The sequence below is a fragment of the Meles meles genome, chromosome 2 (genome assembly GCF_922984935.1).
Source record: "Meles meles chromosome 2, mMelMel3.1 paternal haplotype, whole genome shotgun sequence".
NCBI classification, from domain to species: domain Eukaryota; kingdom Metazoa; phylum Chordata; class Mammalia; order Carnivora; family Mustelidae; genus Meles; species Meles meles.
In genome coordinates, this window is record NC_060067.1 from 115,356,892 (window position 1) to 115,375,082 (window position 18,191).

Here is an 18,191-nt window from a genome sequence, read left to right on the forward strand (position 1 = left end):
TTTGAAGAAATTAAAAATCCCAAGTCACTTAACTCTCGCTTTCTCCATGACAGGGTGGAATGCTCTTGTACCTTAAGAGCACTGGGTCCTTACAACTTAAAGTCTGTCTCAGGGGTGTTTTGCTGAAAATCATTACATTTATGTTGTTAACCTCTATAATTCTATAGCTCTCAAGAAAATTTCTGAGTGATTTAAACAAAAGCCATACCGACACTGTGGGATTTAGTGTCTTTGTGTACTAAATGCCTTTTGGGGAAAGGTCTCTGGGATTTCATTGTCTTCCATCTGCCTTTTAAAATCTAATATACTTCTATTTCACTGAGTTAAGCTAAGTTTCCTCCATGGTACTTCTCAATGACATTTCCTTGAATTAGGTAAATGCATCCCTTTTCTCTGTCGGGCCATCATGTTCCCTTCACTTGGGCTTTGGGAACTTTAAATGATGTTAGGAACAGCATGTTTATATCCTCTTGATGTAACTGTAAATGGCAATAGAGAAATTTAGTGGTAAAAATGCTAATAAGTTTATGGCTCAAGGCCTCACTTTCTTTACCAATGAAAAGCAGAAGTAGATACTTAAACTGAAAATTTTGCAGTTCAGTGAAAGGCAAAGCTATAAGCTACTTACAAAAATAGAATTCACACAAAAGGTCCTAAAGCAAGTATGGTTGTTGCTGTTTTGTTGGGGTGTGCGGGAGACAGCTGCAGCCGGACTTCCCTCTGGACTAACTGGATGGCTTCCATTTTCAGGGTGTAAGTTATGAAGCCCTCTAGCCTAAGGCTTTCCTTCTGGAAGGTAAAATTTAATCTCTACATCTCTTCCCTTCCTTACCATGTTCTAGCTAATATGTCATAGTTTTAACCCTATTTTTCCAATGGACCAAGTTCAATACTATGTTAGTATTTCACACCTGTTTTTTGTTTTGTTTTGTTTGTTCTTTTCTGTTTCCGCCTGGAGAGCTCTTTCTTTTCTCTCTTCTTATGCCTGGCTGTTTCTCAGAGCTTCCAATCAGCTTCTTAGTTCCTAACTTTTAGTTATGAGCCACCATTCAAATTGTACCAGATGGTGAAAGAAAGTCTCTAATGTGGAGTGTGACTAAAAGTCAAAAGCAAAAAGCTACTTGAAAGAAACAATGTGTACATGGAAAAAATGTTAAAAATAAACTAGAAAAACAGTGATAATAACAAAAGAATTATCTTTATATATTTAAAGAATTATGAGATACTTTAATAATGAACTATTGGATACTATTGAAAATGCAACAATCAGAGAATAAAAAAAGAGCCATGGAAGTTAAAAAATGTAATAGCAGAAATGAAAACTAGGAATTTAGGAAGTATAGAAAATCTCCAAGAAAAAGAGCACACAAAGACTGAATAAATAAATAAATATGAATATTAGGAATTCTGGGAAAAAATAAGAACAGAGAAAATGAAAGCAAGGAATCCATCTCAAAAGTAACTCGAGAACTCTCAGAACTGAAGAGCACAAATTTGAGCATTGAAAGGGTTTATCATGTCACCAGCATATAAGCTGGAAATGGACACATGATAGTAAAATTTCAGAACATGGGAGATCAAAAAATGATACCACAAACTTCTAGAGCAAAGAAAGAGGCCATATATAAAGAACCAAGAGTCAGAAGTGTTTCAGCTTTCGCAACAGAAATACTAGATGATACAGAACAATGGATTAAAAATTCTGAAGGAAAAGGATTCTTCTAACCAGTCTGCAGAAGAGGCATAAATGGCATAAAGATGTGTTTGCATATGCAGGTCTCAACATCCAAACAAGAGAGAAAACCAAGAAAGAACATGAAGTAAAGGTAATAAGAGACCTAATTCTGGCTGAAGTCAAAGAGAAGAGTGATGAAAAAAGATTTTGTGAAAACATCTTTTACCAAATTGGTAGAAACAAATAGAATACTAGACACATTTAAACATCTTAAAAGAAGACTTAAACAATTGGGGATAATTTTGAGGTTGAATAAGTGCTAAGTATACTAGAAATTAGACATATGAAAAATTGAGATAATTATTGAGTTCAGGGAGACAAAAGGTAAAAGAAAGGAAAAATAATTACAATTTTGTTAAGTGGATTAGCTTTGAACACAAATATCCAATATATTGTTATGAATAAACTACAATAAGAAGTTGCGTAGATGGAAAAGTTGTAAGTATACATGGCAGGAGCAGTGGAGAGGAAGAAACTAAGCTCTTATTTTCCACAGTCAGAAATAATAAAGCCTAAAAGATAAATCTCAAAATTCATCTATGATATTTAAAAAAAAACTATTCTGGAGTAATTTTGGAATTATAAAAATGTTGCAAAAGTAGTAAAGCATATTCCTATTCACTTAATGTTAACATCTTGTGATACATTTGTCAAAACTAAGAAACCATCATGGGTACAATTTTCTATTAATTAAATCCCAGATTTTATTCAGATTTTACCAGTTTTTCCATTCATGTCTATTTTTACCCCCGCTCCAAGACCTCATCCAAGATACTACATTGCACTTTAGTTGTCAATATTCTTTAGTTTCCTCTGGACTGCGATCATTTCTCTATCGTTTCTTGTTTTTTAAGACCTTGACAGTTTTAAGTATTGCTGGTCAGGTATTTTGAAGTATGTATTTCAATTTTGGTTCATCTGATGTGTTTTCTCATTAGACTGGGACCATGGGTTTTTAGAAAGAACACCATGGTAGTGGAAAACCCTTTGTATCACATCATATTGGGAGGTACATGGTATCCAAATGACATTCCTAATCACTTGTTTATGGTAGCATTTATCAGACTTCTCACTATTTTTCTTGATCCACACACTTCTCTTTGGAAACTAGTCACTAAGTCTAGCACACACTCAATGGGGAGTGGGGGAGAATAAAGCTGTAGGGAGGTAGCACCTATATATATTATCTAGAATTCTCGTGTAATGAAGGTTTGTTTCTTCTCCCCTTTCAGTTGTTTATACACTGATTTATATAATTATGGACTGTACATTTATTTTATAGTTTGAGTTTTATCCAATACTATGTTACTAATTTTGTTTCTTAAATCATTCCAGCTTGGGCACTTGGAAGATGTTTCAGGTTGGCTCCTGTGTCCCTTTGACATACCCTGTCTCTTTTTGTGTTTTGGCACCTCCTTACTTTGTGGCATTTTGCAGATTCATCTTCTATTTTCCCTGCCCCATCTTTAAAATCAGCCATTTGTCTAAGGATCTCTGGATCTTTTTATTGAAGAACTGTATTTAGAAACTGACACTTGGGTGTATAATTAAGAAGTAAAGAAATAAAAACTTCAGAAAGACAAAGTATAGTAATGAAATAAACTTGAAGTTTAACAAAAATATCTGTTTATACAATTTAATGTTGGAGAATTATTTTAGTATAAAAAATCCTTTAAGTAACCTTACCTAGGAATGATTGATATGTGAAAATTTGTTTAATGACTGTGTTATGGAGAGAAAAATGAGATGAAAGAAGAATAACAGGAGAAAGTTATAAATATAATAAAATTTAATAAAAATAAATTCTGATGTAACCAATGGTGGAAACAATGGGGTAAATATTTAGGATTCAAAGATAATTTTTAGGGGCTTGTTCTGCATTGTGCTTGGTCAACAAATGATGAGGGTTAAATTTTTCTAATATGGATGACAAAACTAATGCAGAAACAAGATGTAATAGTGACAAGAGGCATCAACTCTCCAGACACATTTTTGCAAATTCCATTCAATTAAATATAATTTGTGAATGAAATCTTGATTTGCTTTTTAGCCAGTTTTATCGCACAGAAACCAAGCAAATAATGAGGAAGGCTGCTACATAAGATTTGATTTTTAAAGTATTAAAATAAAATTGAATTATATTTTCTTTTGTCAATTCACATAGAACTTAATCTCTGTTTTTCTTTGGTTGTAATTATCACTTTTCACAATGTATCACAGGCTTTTGTTTATGATTTGTCTTATCAGGAGCTAAAATTCCTTGTAAATATAATCTATGTCTTACTCAATATATTTCTCAAAAACCTGCCCAATTCAAGGCATATAATAGAAATAAATAAACACCAAATAAAAGCATAAATTAATAAATCAAGAGATTACTATTTGGTGAGATGGAGATCACAGGAAGCTTACAGAATAAATTGTTGCTTTTGGTAAATTCTTAATGACTATGGAGATATATATTAGGATGAGTTATTTAAACATTTCAGTTTTTAGGAGAGCATTTTAAAAAAAGATTTTATTTATTTATTTAAGAGAGAGAGAGAGAGAGATCAAAAGTAGGTAGAGAAGCAGGCAGAGAGAAAGGGGGAAGCAGGATCCCTGCCAGGCAAAAATCCCTATGCGGGGCTCGATCCCAGGACCTTGAGATCATGACTGGAGTCAAAGTCAGAGGCTTAACCCACTGAACCATCCAGGTGCTCCGGAGGACATTTTTTTAAATCCAGAGACTGTATAAACATAATCCCATGGTTATGTATCAGAGTGAAGATTTTAAGTCATGAGTAATGTTCAATTACTTTGCTCTCACTTAAAGTATTGACCTGGTTTTTAGTGGGAAAAATTGCAATAAACAGGCCAGGAACTCCTGCCGGAAGATGTCGGCGGCCGCCGAATTGAAGCTGCTGGAGAAATCCCTGGGGTTGAGTAAAGGGAACGAATACAGCGCTCAGGGCGAGCGCCAGATTCCAGTTCTTCAGACAAACAATGGTCCAAGTCTAACAGGACTCACTACTATAGCAGCTCATCTTGTCAAGCAGGCCAACAAAGAATATTTGCTGGGGAGCACTGCAGAAGAAAAAGCAATCGTTCAGCAGTGGTTGGAATAGAGGGTAATTCGAGTAGATGGACACTCCAATAAAGACAATATCCGCACTCTGTTGAAGGATCTTAATTCATATCTTGAAGATAAAGTCTACCTTACAGGATATAACTTTACCTTAGCAGATATCCTATTGTACTATGGACTTCATCGCTTTATAGTTGACCTGACAGTTCAAGAAAAGGAGAAATATCTTAATGTGTCTCGCTGGTTTTGTCACATTCAGCATTATCCAGGGATCAGGCAACATCTGTCCGTTGTTGTCTTCATCAAGAACAGACTATATACCAATGCCCACTAGAAGCTGTCCATGACACACAGAAGCGTGATCACAAATATTTTAAATGGAAAGTGTATCATTCTGGACCAGAGAAATAATGTATATGGATACGCAGTCATTCTTTATTTGCTGAAGTTGGAATAAACTTACCTCTGAATGTTTTATTTGTTCTTTAGTTGAAATTTTGCAGCTTTTATGTAAAAATTCAACTGTCAAAACTTGAGTTGAGATCAAGTTATAAATTAACCTTTTTTTTTGAATAGATGAAACTTATTTTAGTAAAACTTGCAAATCAGTGGCTTAATCTTAAGGGAAAAAATAGTCCTTTCAAGTGGCTGACATACTTGGCTATTTATCATCCTCCCTCTCATATTTTACAATTCATTTTCCCCTTATGGATATTTACAGTAATTTGTGTAATAAGAACTGTAATAAATTGTGCCAAGGACACAGAAAGGGAAAACAGATGGATTCGTTTTCAAATATTTATGTGAGCCAGTAAATGTGGTTGAAAAAAAAATTACAATAAACAGTACAATTTAAAATTATTGCTTATTTTACTTTTTAGATTATGTATATAATTAGAAATAAGGAAAAGTAACTATATTAGGGAATATACTCAATAATTTTTATTGTTAGGAGTGTATAATCAGCAAAATCGTGAGACCCTTACACATTGAATAAATGTAGATGTGATTTAGAAAGTGCTGTTGATAAACTTTGAGAAATCAGGGTGTGGTAGAACTGAATGATGTCAGCAATAATATCTGTAGAAAATTAGGAAAGTGTTTTAGTTTTTTCTACAAAGGGTGAAAAGAAGGACCATCTGCACCCCAATGTTCATGGAAGCAATGGTCACAGTGGCTAAACTGTGGAAAGAGCCAAGATGCCCTTCAACAGACAAATGGATAAATAAGATATGGTCCATATATACAATGGAGTATTATGCCTCCATCAGAAAGGATGAATACCCAACTTTTGCATCAACATGGACAGGACTAGAGAAGATTATGCTGAGTGAAATAAGTCAAGCAGAGAGAGTCAATTATCATATGATTTCACTTAAACTTGTGAGCAGGAGAAGGAGAAGTGAGTTAGAGAAGAAGAGAGAAGGGAGAAGGAGAAGAGAAGTGAGTTAGGGGAAATTGGAGGGGGAGACAAACCATGAGAGACTGTGGACTCTGAGAAACAAACTGAAGGTTTTGGAGGGGCGGGCAGTGGGGAGTTGGGAGGGCTTGGTGGTGAGTATTGTGGAGGGCATGTATTGCATGGAGCACTGGGTGTGGTACATAAACAATGAATTCTGGAACAGTGAAAAGTAAAAAACAAACAAAATCTTTTAAAGATAAAAAATAAAAAGCATTATTATGATTCATGGGCAATATTTTGGGGCCTACTTTTTAACAAATATTTCATTTCTAGATACTTAGAAAAGATAGCGGTAGTTATGGGGAGAATCTTGTGTCCATTAAGAATAAGTCATGACAAATTAATATCATTTTCTTAGTGATAGGACTATTAGATTGGAAGTTATAGAGAATGTAGTGGTATCCATGTATAAATTTTAATATACAACATAAATATACATAAATTCAACACTGTTTTAAATTATTTTTGTCAATAAGAATAATGTATCCTGGATAATAAGATGGAATAGGTATTAAAATAAATTAAGCATTTTATACAAAATGTTACTATTTCATGCATTCATGTCCACCTTAGGATCTTACTGGTCTCATATTTAACCTTATTCTCAAATTCAATTTTCTTTTAAAGGCTTTAATGAATATTTGTTAGGTATACTTCACAAATTTTCATATAACTAAAGCTGGAGAGAACAGAAAAAACTAAGGAGCAATTTTAGAGATATATATCTATATACATTTTGTTTTGGAGGAACTGGGTGAATAAACAGTCCTATTAAGATCTAAGCATTTGAGTATGCACTAGCTCAGTCCATGTTAACTTTGTGGTGTGGTTTTCAAGGTATAGCAATACATGTCTGAGTTGGTCAGACCAATGTACTGAAAGTATTGTGTTTAGTTTTGGTAATAATAATTTAAGAAAGAAATTGAACAAAACTACTATTCAGAAGAAAGTAAATTTTCAGAAAACCATGGCATCGAAGAAACAATGGAAGAAATGCTTATTCTAGAAAGTAACAATTCAAAAGTTGATGTTAAATATTTGAATGGTTTATGCTTGTTTAAAGGGCAGCCAGAAGCTGTGAGTGGATGATATAGGGAGACAGATTTTGGTATAGTGTGAGAAAGGCTTTTAATAACTTGATTGTTCAAAAATGAAATGAGTAGTTTTGTAAGACTGGGAAAACAGGTTTCTACACATCAGGGGACATTAGAATCAATCACTCCTGAGGTCCTTCCTGGTTCTAATGCTCTTTGATTCACTAGTTAGTCAATAAGTAGTTTTGAAAAGCCTCCTAAATCACATTTTATAGTTACCCTTCTATAAATCCTAAATAGAAGGCAGGCCTAATCACAGAACCAAACACCCAACAAAACTGTGATGCACTCAACATTTCCCACTGGCAGTGGTTTCTATACGCCCACTTTCATTCACCATATCTCTTGGCATTTTTGTCTAGATCCTTTATCCTGTTTTCCTTGGTCCATATCTCAACATTTTAAAAAATATGTTTCTTTGAAAAATGACAATATGGGCTGGGTGTAAATATGTCCATTTAGACACCCAGCTTATTGGCCTGGGTGAGAAGGCTTGTTTTCAAGACCTTGTTGCCCACAACCATCTGGGTTTACTGCTGGGCTGATTTTAGACTGAAATGGTATCATATTGCCTCAGATACTTGAAAACCGACTAGATAATCTGATAAATGGTTCTATAATATTCCAGAGGTACACAGGCTACCCAGCAAAGTTCTCATTGAATATGAGATTTAATAAAATAAAGTATCTATTTGGAGATACTATTTTATTAGAAAACATATTGGTTAAAAAAAGATAGGTTAAGGGGCGCCTGGGTGGCTCAGTTGGTTAAGCCACTGCCTTCGGCTCAGGTCATGATGGAGTCCCACATCAGGCTCTCTGCTCAGCAGGGAGCCTGCTTCCCTCTCTCGCACTCTCTGCCTGTCTCTCTGTCTACTTGTGATCTCTCTGTCAAATAAATAAATAAATAAATAAATAAATAAATAAATAAATAAAAGATAGGTTAAGAAAATAAGCAGAAAAGACAATTTTACACAAAATTAACATCCCCCAACAAGTGACCCAAGTAATGATTTCTTAAGTGTGGTAACTGTTATAAATAAGTAATGAAGCGGTGGCTGGAAAAAAATAAATAGTACCACTTTCTCAGTACTGTATATTTTGAATTCTAAAATTTAAAGATAGACAATTTGATATAATTACAATGTTTTGCCCAATAATTTTTCATTATATAAAAAGGAAATCATACAAGCTATTTGTTTTTGACCCATTCAATTTAATTTGATAATTTTCAGTATCTTTTAGGTGCAAAAAAGTATTTATTCAACAAGTACTTATTGAGAACCTTCTATGTTTCAGGCACTACCTAGGTTCTTGGGATACATCAGTGAACAAAAAGGACAAAAAATTCTTGCCCTCATAAAGTTTTCATTTAGTGCAAGGAAACAGCTAATAAATAAAATATGTAAGTAAATTATTAATAAAAAGTTATGTAAGCTATGGTGAAAAAATAAAGCAGGGAAGGAGTATATGAAATGCCAAAGTATGAGGGGTATTGCATTTTCAAAAAAATGGTTAGGGAAGGTCTCAGTGAGAAGGCGAGTCCCTTCAAAATTGGTAAAAAAATAAATCACAAAGCTCTGGAGGTGGAGTGGGGGCTATGGAAGACCAATCCAGGAAGAGAATTCAGCTGGTGAAAAGCTTTTAGAAGGGGTTGTGCTTGGCATGTTTAAGAAAAAGCAAAGATATCAGACAAGCCATTCATCAGAAAGATAACAAAATGGAAAGGCACAAATCATGCTCCACACTATAGGCCAATGTAAGAATTTTGGCTCTTGCCTTGAATGAGATGGGGAGTCACTGGACAGTTCTGAACAAAAGAATAACAGGTTCATTTAGAACGCTCTATTGAAAATAGACTGTGGCAGACTAAAGAAGCCGGGAGATCAGGTAGGAAGCCATTACAAGAATCCAGGAAAGAGATCACGGTAATGTGCATTAGCGTAATAGCAGCAGAGATGGTGAGAAGTTGTATGTGTTCTTAAATAAAGAGCCAGTAGGATTTACTGATGTACCCGACATAGTGAGAGAGAGAAGTCAGGAATGACTTCAAGAACTCGGGACTCTGAAATTTAAAAGATGGATCTGCTCCTCATTGAAAAAAGAAAAGATGAAAGGTAGAGCAACAGTTGAGTGCTGGATATAATAAATCTGCATATTAAAACTGTATATGATATGCAGAGAATATCAAGTAGATAAAGATTTTTGGCCAGTTAGAGTGTTTAGTGGCTCTCACAACACATTCAACTTAAAAAATTGTGCCTGTTGGTATAGATAAACACAAAAACCAAACAGTAAAGCAATTCTAAAGCTCTAGACACAGCTTCTGACTTTCAAATACTATATTATCAAAATATATATACAAAAGATTGTGGACAGTTCTAAAGAATGCGGCATTGAAAAATGAGATTTGAGTTATATATTATCGTGTATATTATGTAAAGCAATTTCGAAAAGCAGCTAGATTGACAAACTTAATTAGCTCCGCTAAGGTAGAAAAGGAATTTGTCTAAATTTGCATATAATTATTTAACACGAAGTCTCAAATGGAGAAATGATAAGTAAGACTATTGCTGTTGCTAGAATTACATAAATGTTTGTATCCTTTATGTGTTAACATGGTAAAGGAGTATATTGTTATTTTGAGCTGAAAAGCTGATAGAAGCTTCTTTTACTTCACAACTTGAGTGCAATATTTCACTTGACTGTAATTCGTAAGTTTCCTGTAGGCTAAATATTTCATATGTGGAGTTAAATACACAAAAGTATTAAATGCAATACATTTCTGACAGTGATATAATTTGAGGCAGAAAATTTCCATCACATTTACATACTGCTGAGTAAATGGGGCACTCAAGATTAACATACCAGGTGAAAATCAACAGAAGCATTCTGTCGCCCTATCAGGGAAGGGAAGAGCAATGGATGTGTGTGTGTGTGTGTGTGTGTGTGTGTGTGTGTGTGTGTGTGTGTTTTAAAGAGGTTACAAACTGAAGCTCTGGGACTTAAAATAGAGGTATTCATTGAATTTATATTGATTCCAACTTCATTTTATTTTTCCATGTTTTAGCTTATATTTCTTCCCCTGTTGGGGTTAATTACAAATTATTACTACATTAACGGAAATTTGCTAGTAATTTCTCAGGATCATGATTGGATTTCATGGCTAGTTTGGTAGGAAGTTTTGGATGCAAACTCCGTTTCACTTCCCTCCGAGTCTAAACAACCGCAGCTTACATCTAATATGTTATCTTGGACTCCTCAAGAAATGTGTAAGAGAACACGGTTTGATAATTGCCAGAGATTAATAGGCAAACTCTCCTAACACTTTGCACAAAATTTGTAACAATTCCAACAAGGAAAAAGTAAGTGTAAATATCGAAAAAATAGGAATCCAGAAACAACCTTCTTGGGCTCATCCAATGGGCACATTATGTTAAAATGGTTCAGGTATGAACTATGCAATTTGCTAACAATTACATTTGTTTCTCTGTGTGTGTACTTGCTGTATACAAGCACACATCACTGATTTATATCAATATTGGCAGAATTATTCATCATGCTTTTTGTATGTTTTTGTATGTTTTCTAATATAACATTTTAAATTTAAAGATTAAGAATATTCAATAATGACTATCTGCTTTTGTGCCTTTAATCTTTTTTCCTTCTTTCTTTCCTATTTTTTCTGTCTCCTTCTCAGGACCTAGACAAGGATGAAGTGATTAAAGTATTTGGCTTGAGTATGAAATTTAAGGGAGCACCAAACTGAATAGTTAAGTAATATCTTAATGCAATATTTAAAAAATCAGAATTAATAAAAAGTCCATAATGAATAAAATATCAAAAATTTAAATAAAGACTGGATCTGCCAGTGACATTTGGAACCATGTTTATATGTAGTGATTATATAATTTTTTGGCCTCTCTCTTAAATTATGCATCTGAGGTGAGTACCAAACTTACTTGACCCTAACCTGGCCCTACTCTGCATTTCCTGCCTTGCTTCTTGCCTTCTCTACAGAAAGCATAAAACAGTACATAAAACTGATGAAATTATACATGTCAATCTCCTTTGGTCAAAGTAATAGATCTCAGTTAAATAAATATATACAATGAGATCAAGATCATTTAAATTAGCTTGAAAAGTGTGTGAGATCTATTTTATTTATAGGACAAATTATTTTACTGAGATCTTTTTAAGACAATAAGTAAGTTGTACCATCTTGACTCTAATAAAAAAGCAAAACTATCTCATCCCTTTAAGAACTTTCTATGAGCACTTGGGCTTAGAAATTTGGGAGGTTGAATTCATGAGCAAACTGAAACTGATTGCTATCAAAGAGGATCTTAGTCGTTTAAGTTGGAAAGAAAGACTAAGAATCAAGCTTGAAACTGAGATATTTAATTCACTAAATATTTACAGAACTACTTCTATATATGTGAGTTGCTATTGGGACATAGGGATAAACTGACAAATCACGTATGGCTACTGACCTCAACTGGTATGCAATCTAGAAGGACAGATAGACACAGACAATTATTATGCTCAGGAGAAATCATATGTGGGGATGGACAAATTATTAAGAGAGTTTAATGGAGAAGGAAAATATTTTAGGCAAGAGAATCAGGAAAAGCTTCTTGGTTATTGAGATTTTGAAAATGGATAGTTAATGGACAGAAAAGGAAGTCAGTGGGAGGAGCATTCTTTAAAAAAAGAAAGAAAGAAAAAAATGAGTAATACTTGGTACGTAAGAATATTGAAGCATTTAAAAGAAAGTGACTTAGTTTGGTAGAAATATGAAGCACATAAATGAAGAAGAAAAGAAGATACCTAATGTATATTTAGTACAGGTGTTCAGTAAACAACTTTCAACAAAAATAATGAAGAAACGAAGACTGAAGGGAAGGATAATGCCAAATTGTAGAGACTTCTGAAAGCTAGGATTAACAAACTGCACTGAAGACAGAGTAGAACACTTATAGGGTTTTGGGCACAGATGGGATTGCTATCAGAACTATGCAGAGGGAAGATTAATTGGTGAGAGGGGGCCAGCCCTGGTTCTAGAGTCTAGGAGGGTAATAATAGTGACACAAATTGCCAAACCGGAAGTAGAAAAGGAAAGGATGGATGAATGGGAGAGACACTGGAGAGGCAGGATTGATCGTTAAAACAATTAATTGGCTCTGGGAAGGAGATGAAAAGCAATGAAAATGACTCTTCAGTTTCTAGCCTGGATGGCAGGGAGGGTACTGGTGTTTTTAACAGCAATAGAAAACACAAAAAGATAAGCATCAACTCACACAGAAGGATCATTAGTTCTGTGTTAGACATGAGGTGGGCAGGATGCAGGTAGAGACGTGCAGCACGCAGATAAGAGTTGTCTTGTTTCCCCAAATTAAATGCTGCCACAAGGGGAGAGGCAACATTTGCCACTCCTCACTTAACCTCTTCTTCCTGATTAATTGCATATAAGGAACAAAGATAGCAAAGGTTTTGTTCCTTAGTGTTGAAACTTTCCAGAAAATCGTATATACATATAATAAAGCCTGGTAGTGTCAATTAAGATGATACAAGATTTGAGATCACCTAGATGTACCTGAAGCTCTGGCTGTCTAAACGTCTGGTCGGAAGGTGATAAAATAAGGTAAGTGGCTTTCTTATATTAAACGGTAGCATAGGCCAAAGGTTCTCAAACTTGAGTTGCATCAGAATCACCTGAGGAGCTGGTTAATATACAATATTGCAGCCCACACCCATGAGTCTCTGATTAGGTGTTCTGGAGTGGGGTCTAAGAGTTTTCATTTCTCACAGGTCCCCAGGTAGTGTTGAGGCCGCCGGTCCAGTGCTCACACTTTCAGCTCAAGTGCTTTTACATAATGCCTAGAAGAGCCATTCTCACAAAATACTCTGCGAATGGCCATCAGGAACACCTGGACTGCTTGGTAAAATTTTAATTCTTGAGGTCTGACCCCTGACCCAGTGAACCTTAATATTTGGGTTTAGAGTTGGGGAATAAGCATTTTGTGAAGCTACTCTAGGTAATTCTTAGTGTCCTATAAAGTTTGAGAACCACTAAAATTGTGATGCTAATTTTAATTAGCTTTGGGGGGACATTAGAGTTTTAATTCTATAACTGTGATAGAACAAGTGAGCAGGAGTGAAGAGATGTGGGCTGTAGTTATGAATCTTGACACTAATTAGTCTGTGGCCTGAAGTAAATTACTTAACCTTCTTAGGTATAATTTTCTCATCTATAAGATAAAATGATTAAACTGAAGGTTTCCATATTCCCTTTCAGCTGTGTGACTGTGATGAATTCTGGGAATAGGAGCAGGTAATAGAGACACACATTTTCAGAGAGTTTAGGGAAATGAGCACTTCTCAACTGGGCATGTCAGAATAGCATTTGTTTTGTTTTGTTGAACTATGCATTCCTCTTCTCCCATTCTAATTTGCCTCTATTGCTATCTCCAATAGGTTGTTAAATTATTGGTCTCTCTGGCCATTGAGAGCCACTCTTGATTGAGTCATTTTTGTGTGTTGGATTGAGTCCTACCTCTCATGATTTATATGATTTACCCAGGCTTTATATGATTACCCAGCACAGCCTAATTTCTATCAGAATAAATGATGGAGATTATAGCAATTTGAGTTTGTTAGCCAAAATAGTGTCTCTTAAAAAATGAATATTAAAGTGGAATTTAAATTGATATGTATCACCTAACACCTATTAGGATGGTTGCCATCAAAAAAAAAAAAAAAATCAGAATAAGTGATGTTAAGGATGTGAAGAAATTAGACCCTTGTGCATTATTGGTGGAAATGTAAAATGGTGCAACCAATATGGAAAACAATATGTATTCCTCAAATATTAAAAATAGAATTACCATATGATACAGCAATTCCACTCCTGGGTATATTACTAAAATAATTGAGAAAAGGGACTCAAATATATCTGCACAACCATGTTCATTGGTCCCATTATTCATAATAGCCAAAAGGCAGAGGGAACCTAAGTACCTATCATCAAATAAATGGATGAACAAAATGTGGTATATACATATAATAAAATATTTAGCCTTAAAAGGGAAGGAAATGAAAACAGTATGCTAAGTGAAAGTCACAAAAAGACATTTTCTTTACAATTTCATTTCCATAAAGTTCCTAAAGTAGTCAAATTCATGAAGGTGGAAAGCAGAATGGTAGTTTCCAGCGATTTGGGGGATGGAGGAATAGGAAGCTTTTCTTTAATGGATATAGAATTTTAGTTTTGCAGGATGAAAAGAGTTCTGGAGGTGGATTGTGGTGATGATGATTGTATAATAATGTGAATGTACTTAATGCCACTAAACCATACAAATAAAAATGGTTAAGATGGTAAATTTTATATTACACATATTTATAATTTAAAATAAATAAATATATAATTTCAATAAAAATGTGTATGTTGAACGTCAAATATGGAAACCATTAATGCGATAGGGTCAGATTGTATCATAAACTAATTCCTTAGGACATAAAATGAGAAACACTATTCTTAGTTAAGGAGTTTTAAAAACCTATTTTGTACTTTTTAATTCCTGTGTTTAATATTATATGTAATAGAAGAAATAAAGAGAAAACTGAAAAGGCAGGTTATTTTCTAGCAAACCTAAGTATGGTTTTATGTTATATTTATTGCCCCCAAATACTATCAAGGCTTTGAAATTTTATTTATTTTATTATTCCTAGACTGAGTTGGTGCCAAGTGGCAGAGCCCTAAAGGAGTTTCCAAAACACACTGATTTAAAATAAGAAAAATAATAGTCTTGTGGATATTTAACAAGAAAAGAGGACTTTGTAATCAGAAGCTTCAGCATTCAAGATGACAATTAATCTGCAAAATGTTAAAGCAGGAGGATACGGTAGTAATCATGGCATTTAAGCTTTAGTAGCAGAAGTGAATTCAGCAGTTGAGAAGCAGAAAATCACAGTAGAACACTGAGCACATAAATCAGAGAGCAGAGAAAGGGCCCTTTGAAGATATGAAAGGACAACCAGGCGCTGGAACTCACAGGAATGCAAATAAAACCTCTACAGGCTGCTAATTCTCCTACTGAGGGAAGGAGGGTTTGATGAGAAACTAAAAATTCAAAGTATGTGTGAAAGGTCTATAGCTTAATGTAATGGAAACAAGTACGTCAGCACGAAAGTCCAGTATCTTCTCTATAGAAAAACATTTCAAAAACCGGGAGCCCTCTCAGCCTGTATCTGTTACTAGGGCACTAAGTATTATAAAATTCTTATTTATATTAATATTCTTGGGGATAAAAGGGAAGATAGCAAACAGTGGCTAGCTTGGAGCCATAGTTACAAAATCATTTAGCTTTTCCCATTTTTCACAAAGTAAATGCTGTTCTCTAAAATTACTGTCTGGCAAAAGAAATGCTGTCTTATGAAGTGTACACTTGGGCATGTGGATTTATATTATGACCTGACCAAGTTGTGTTCCCTTGCCAGCACATCTGTTTAACTGACAGTGTCAATGCGGCTGTGGACATGGATAAGAAGTCTGGTGGATTAAAGGTAGAGCGAACCCCAAAACCCCAAAGTGCTATTATTCATCTTTTAAAAAGAGGCATTGAAATTGACAATAACAAGTCAAGAAAAAAAGGATGAAAGAAATAATTTTGCATTGTAAAGATGATGTATGGAAGTCATCCACATTTGAATGCACAACCTAGTAATTAGAAAAGTGAAAATAAAAATGAGAGACTTTTCATTCATCATTTTGGAAAAACTGAAAATATAAGAGAGTAGTAGTATCATTTACTTTTGGCAATTTCAGGCAAGAAAGTGGGAAACTAGGACTCTCTTTTGTATTGAAAGTACATTTTCAGACACTACTTTGAGAATGGTTATTAAATTTGTAAATGCCTATGTTCCTTAACTCAGAATCGTACTTTTATGACTATATTTACAAAAGAAAATAATAACAAATATATAAAAATAAATGTTCATCATAGCTGCTTATAGGAGATAAATATTTGAAAAATTCAAAGTGCTCACCAAGGTTAACAATTTGATAAATTAAGGTAATTCATAGACTATTTCGAAGGTATTACAATGATGTATAAATATATATGCTAACTTGAAAGATGTTAATGACAGAAATTGGTAACGACAAAGGCAGAAAACATTTCATTAAAAAAAGTCCAAATGGAGACCAAACAAAAACTGCAGCATATATGTGCCCATTAAATAAAGAAAGTCACGAAGATGTGCACCCTGCCATCTTGATGGAGGTTAACTGAGGGTAAAACTGGATGGATAGAGTGAGCTGATTTTAAAAGCATTGTGGAATTATACTTTTTTACTTTTTTGCGTTTTTCCAACAGAAATGTTTAAAATGTATGAGCATTTTCCAATTTGGGAAGTAATTGTCAAGAGTAAGAACTAAACCAAGGCCATGAACCATTTACACTATTTGTTGAATAAAGACGTTTGTGAACCTAATGGAACCACAAGGAAACAAAGATGCACCTACCTATAATTTTTCACCCTGGGGAACTACAAAGCTGGTATTCCTTTGTAGAAGGAATGCTTGAGGGACAGACTGTGTGTTAAACTAGGAATGACAGCTAAGGCCATTGCGGTTACCTGGGAAGTGCACTTCTCTCATGTGGCTATTAAACAGTTTAAAATTAGGGTCCTAAGACTTACTGAATATTAGCTCCAGAAGGATTCTCAGACTTCATCGATTTCATTTCCACAACTTCCTTGTTTAAGAAGATTTTATTTATTTGACAGAAGGGGTCACAAGTAGGCAGAGAGAAAGAGAGAGAGAGAGAGAGAGGAGGAGGAGGAAACAGGCTCCCCACTGAGCAGAGAGCCTGATCCAGGTCTCTATCCCAGTATGCTGGGATCATGACCTGAGCCAAAGGCAGAGGCTTTAACCCACTGAGCCACCTAGGCCCCCTCATTTCCACAACTTTTAAGTTAAAGGAAGAAAACCGAGGTCCAAAGTGAGTATATTTTCTTTCCAGTCCAGACATTTCTTTTCCAATATTTTTCATTATTTTTTTGGCACCTTCTTGCTCATTTAGTTAAAACTATACAGTTAATTAACATCCAGTGGCAGGCTCAGATGATATGCAACCCAGCAGGTGTCTGTGATCCACCCGCACAAACTGCTCCTCTACCCCTTTTCACTGTATGAGAGCACTGGGATAGTTAATCTATGTGTCAGCTTGACTAGGTCATGGGATTCCCAGATACCTGGTTAAACATGATTGCTGGGTGTGCCCATGAGTGTGTTTCCAGAAGACATTAGCATTTGAATTGGTAGACTGAGTAAGGCAGATTGCCTTCCCCAAGGTAGGTGGACGTTATCTAACCCAGGGAGCACTGGAATAGAACAGAAAGTTAGAGGAAGTTTCTCTCCTTCTCTCTCTGCCTGACCGTTGAGCTGGGGCATCAGTCTGCTCCTTCTCTTAAACTGGGATTTATACCAGTAAAGCTCCTAGTTCTCAGGCCTTCAGAATCACACTAGAATTTAAATCATCAGCTTTCCTGAGTATCCCACTTATAAACAGCCATTTGTGGGACATGTCGACCTCCATAATGGCACGAGCCAATTCCTTATACTAAATCTCATTTTTTATATAAACATACATCCACACATATACACACAAATATATGAATGTAATATATGAATATATAAATTGTTCTTTTTCCACAGAAAAACTTGACCAGTATAAGCACCTATATGTAACTGTAACTGCTTTTTATTTCCTGCATGTACTGTATTCTTTCCTCCATGTTTTCGTTCAGGCTGTCTCCTTATCCCACTTA

The 18,191-nt window shown here is 34.8% G+C and overlaps 2 protein-coding genes across 5 annotated transcripts in view; one reads left to right on the forward strand and one right to left on the reverse strand.

Moving 5' to 3' along the window:
* The window catches only part of GRID2 (glutamate ionotropic receptor delta type subunit 2), a 1,534,703-nt gene that overhangs the window by 222,267 nt on the left and 1,294,245 nt on the right, over positions 1 to 18,191 (reverse strand). The window lies entirely within an intron of this gene.
* Positions 4,611 to 5,166, forward strand: LOC123937206 (eukaryotic translation elongation factor 1 epsilon-1-like). The gene has a single exon (XM_045997869.1). The coding sequence runs from the start codon at positions 4,612 to 4,614 to the stop codon at positions 4,840 to 4,842; it is 231 nt and encodes a 76-aa protein (XP_045853825.1). The 5' UTR covers position 4,611; the 3' UTR covers positions 4,843 to 5,166.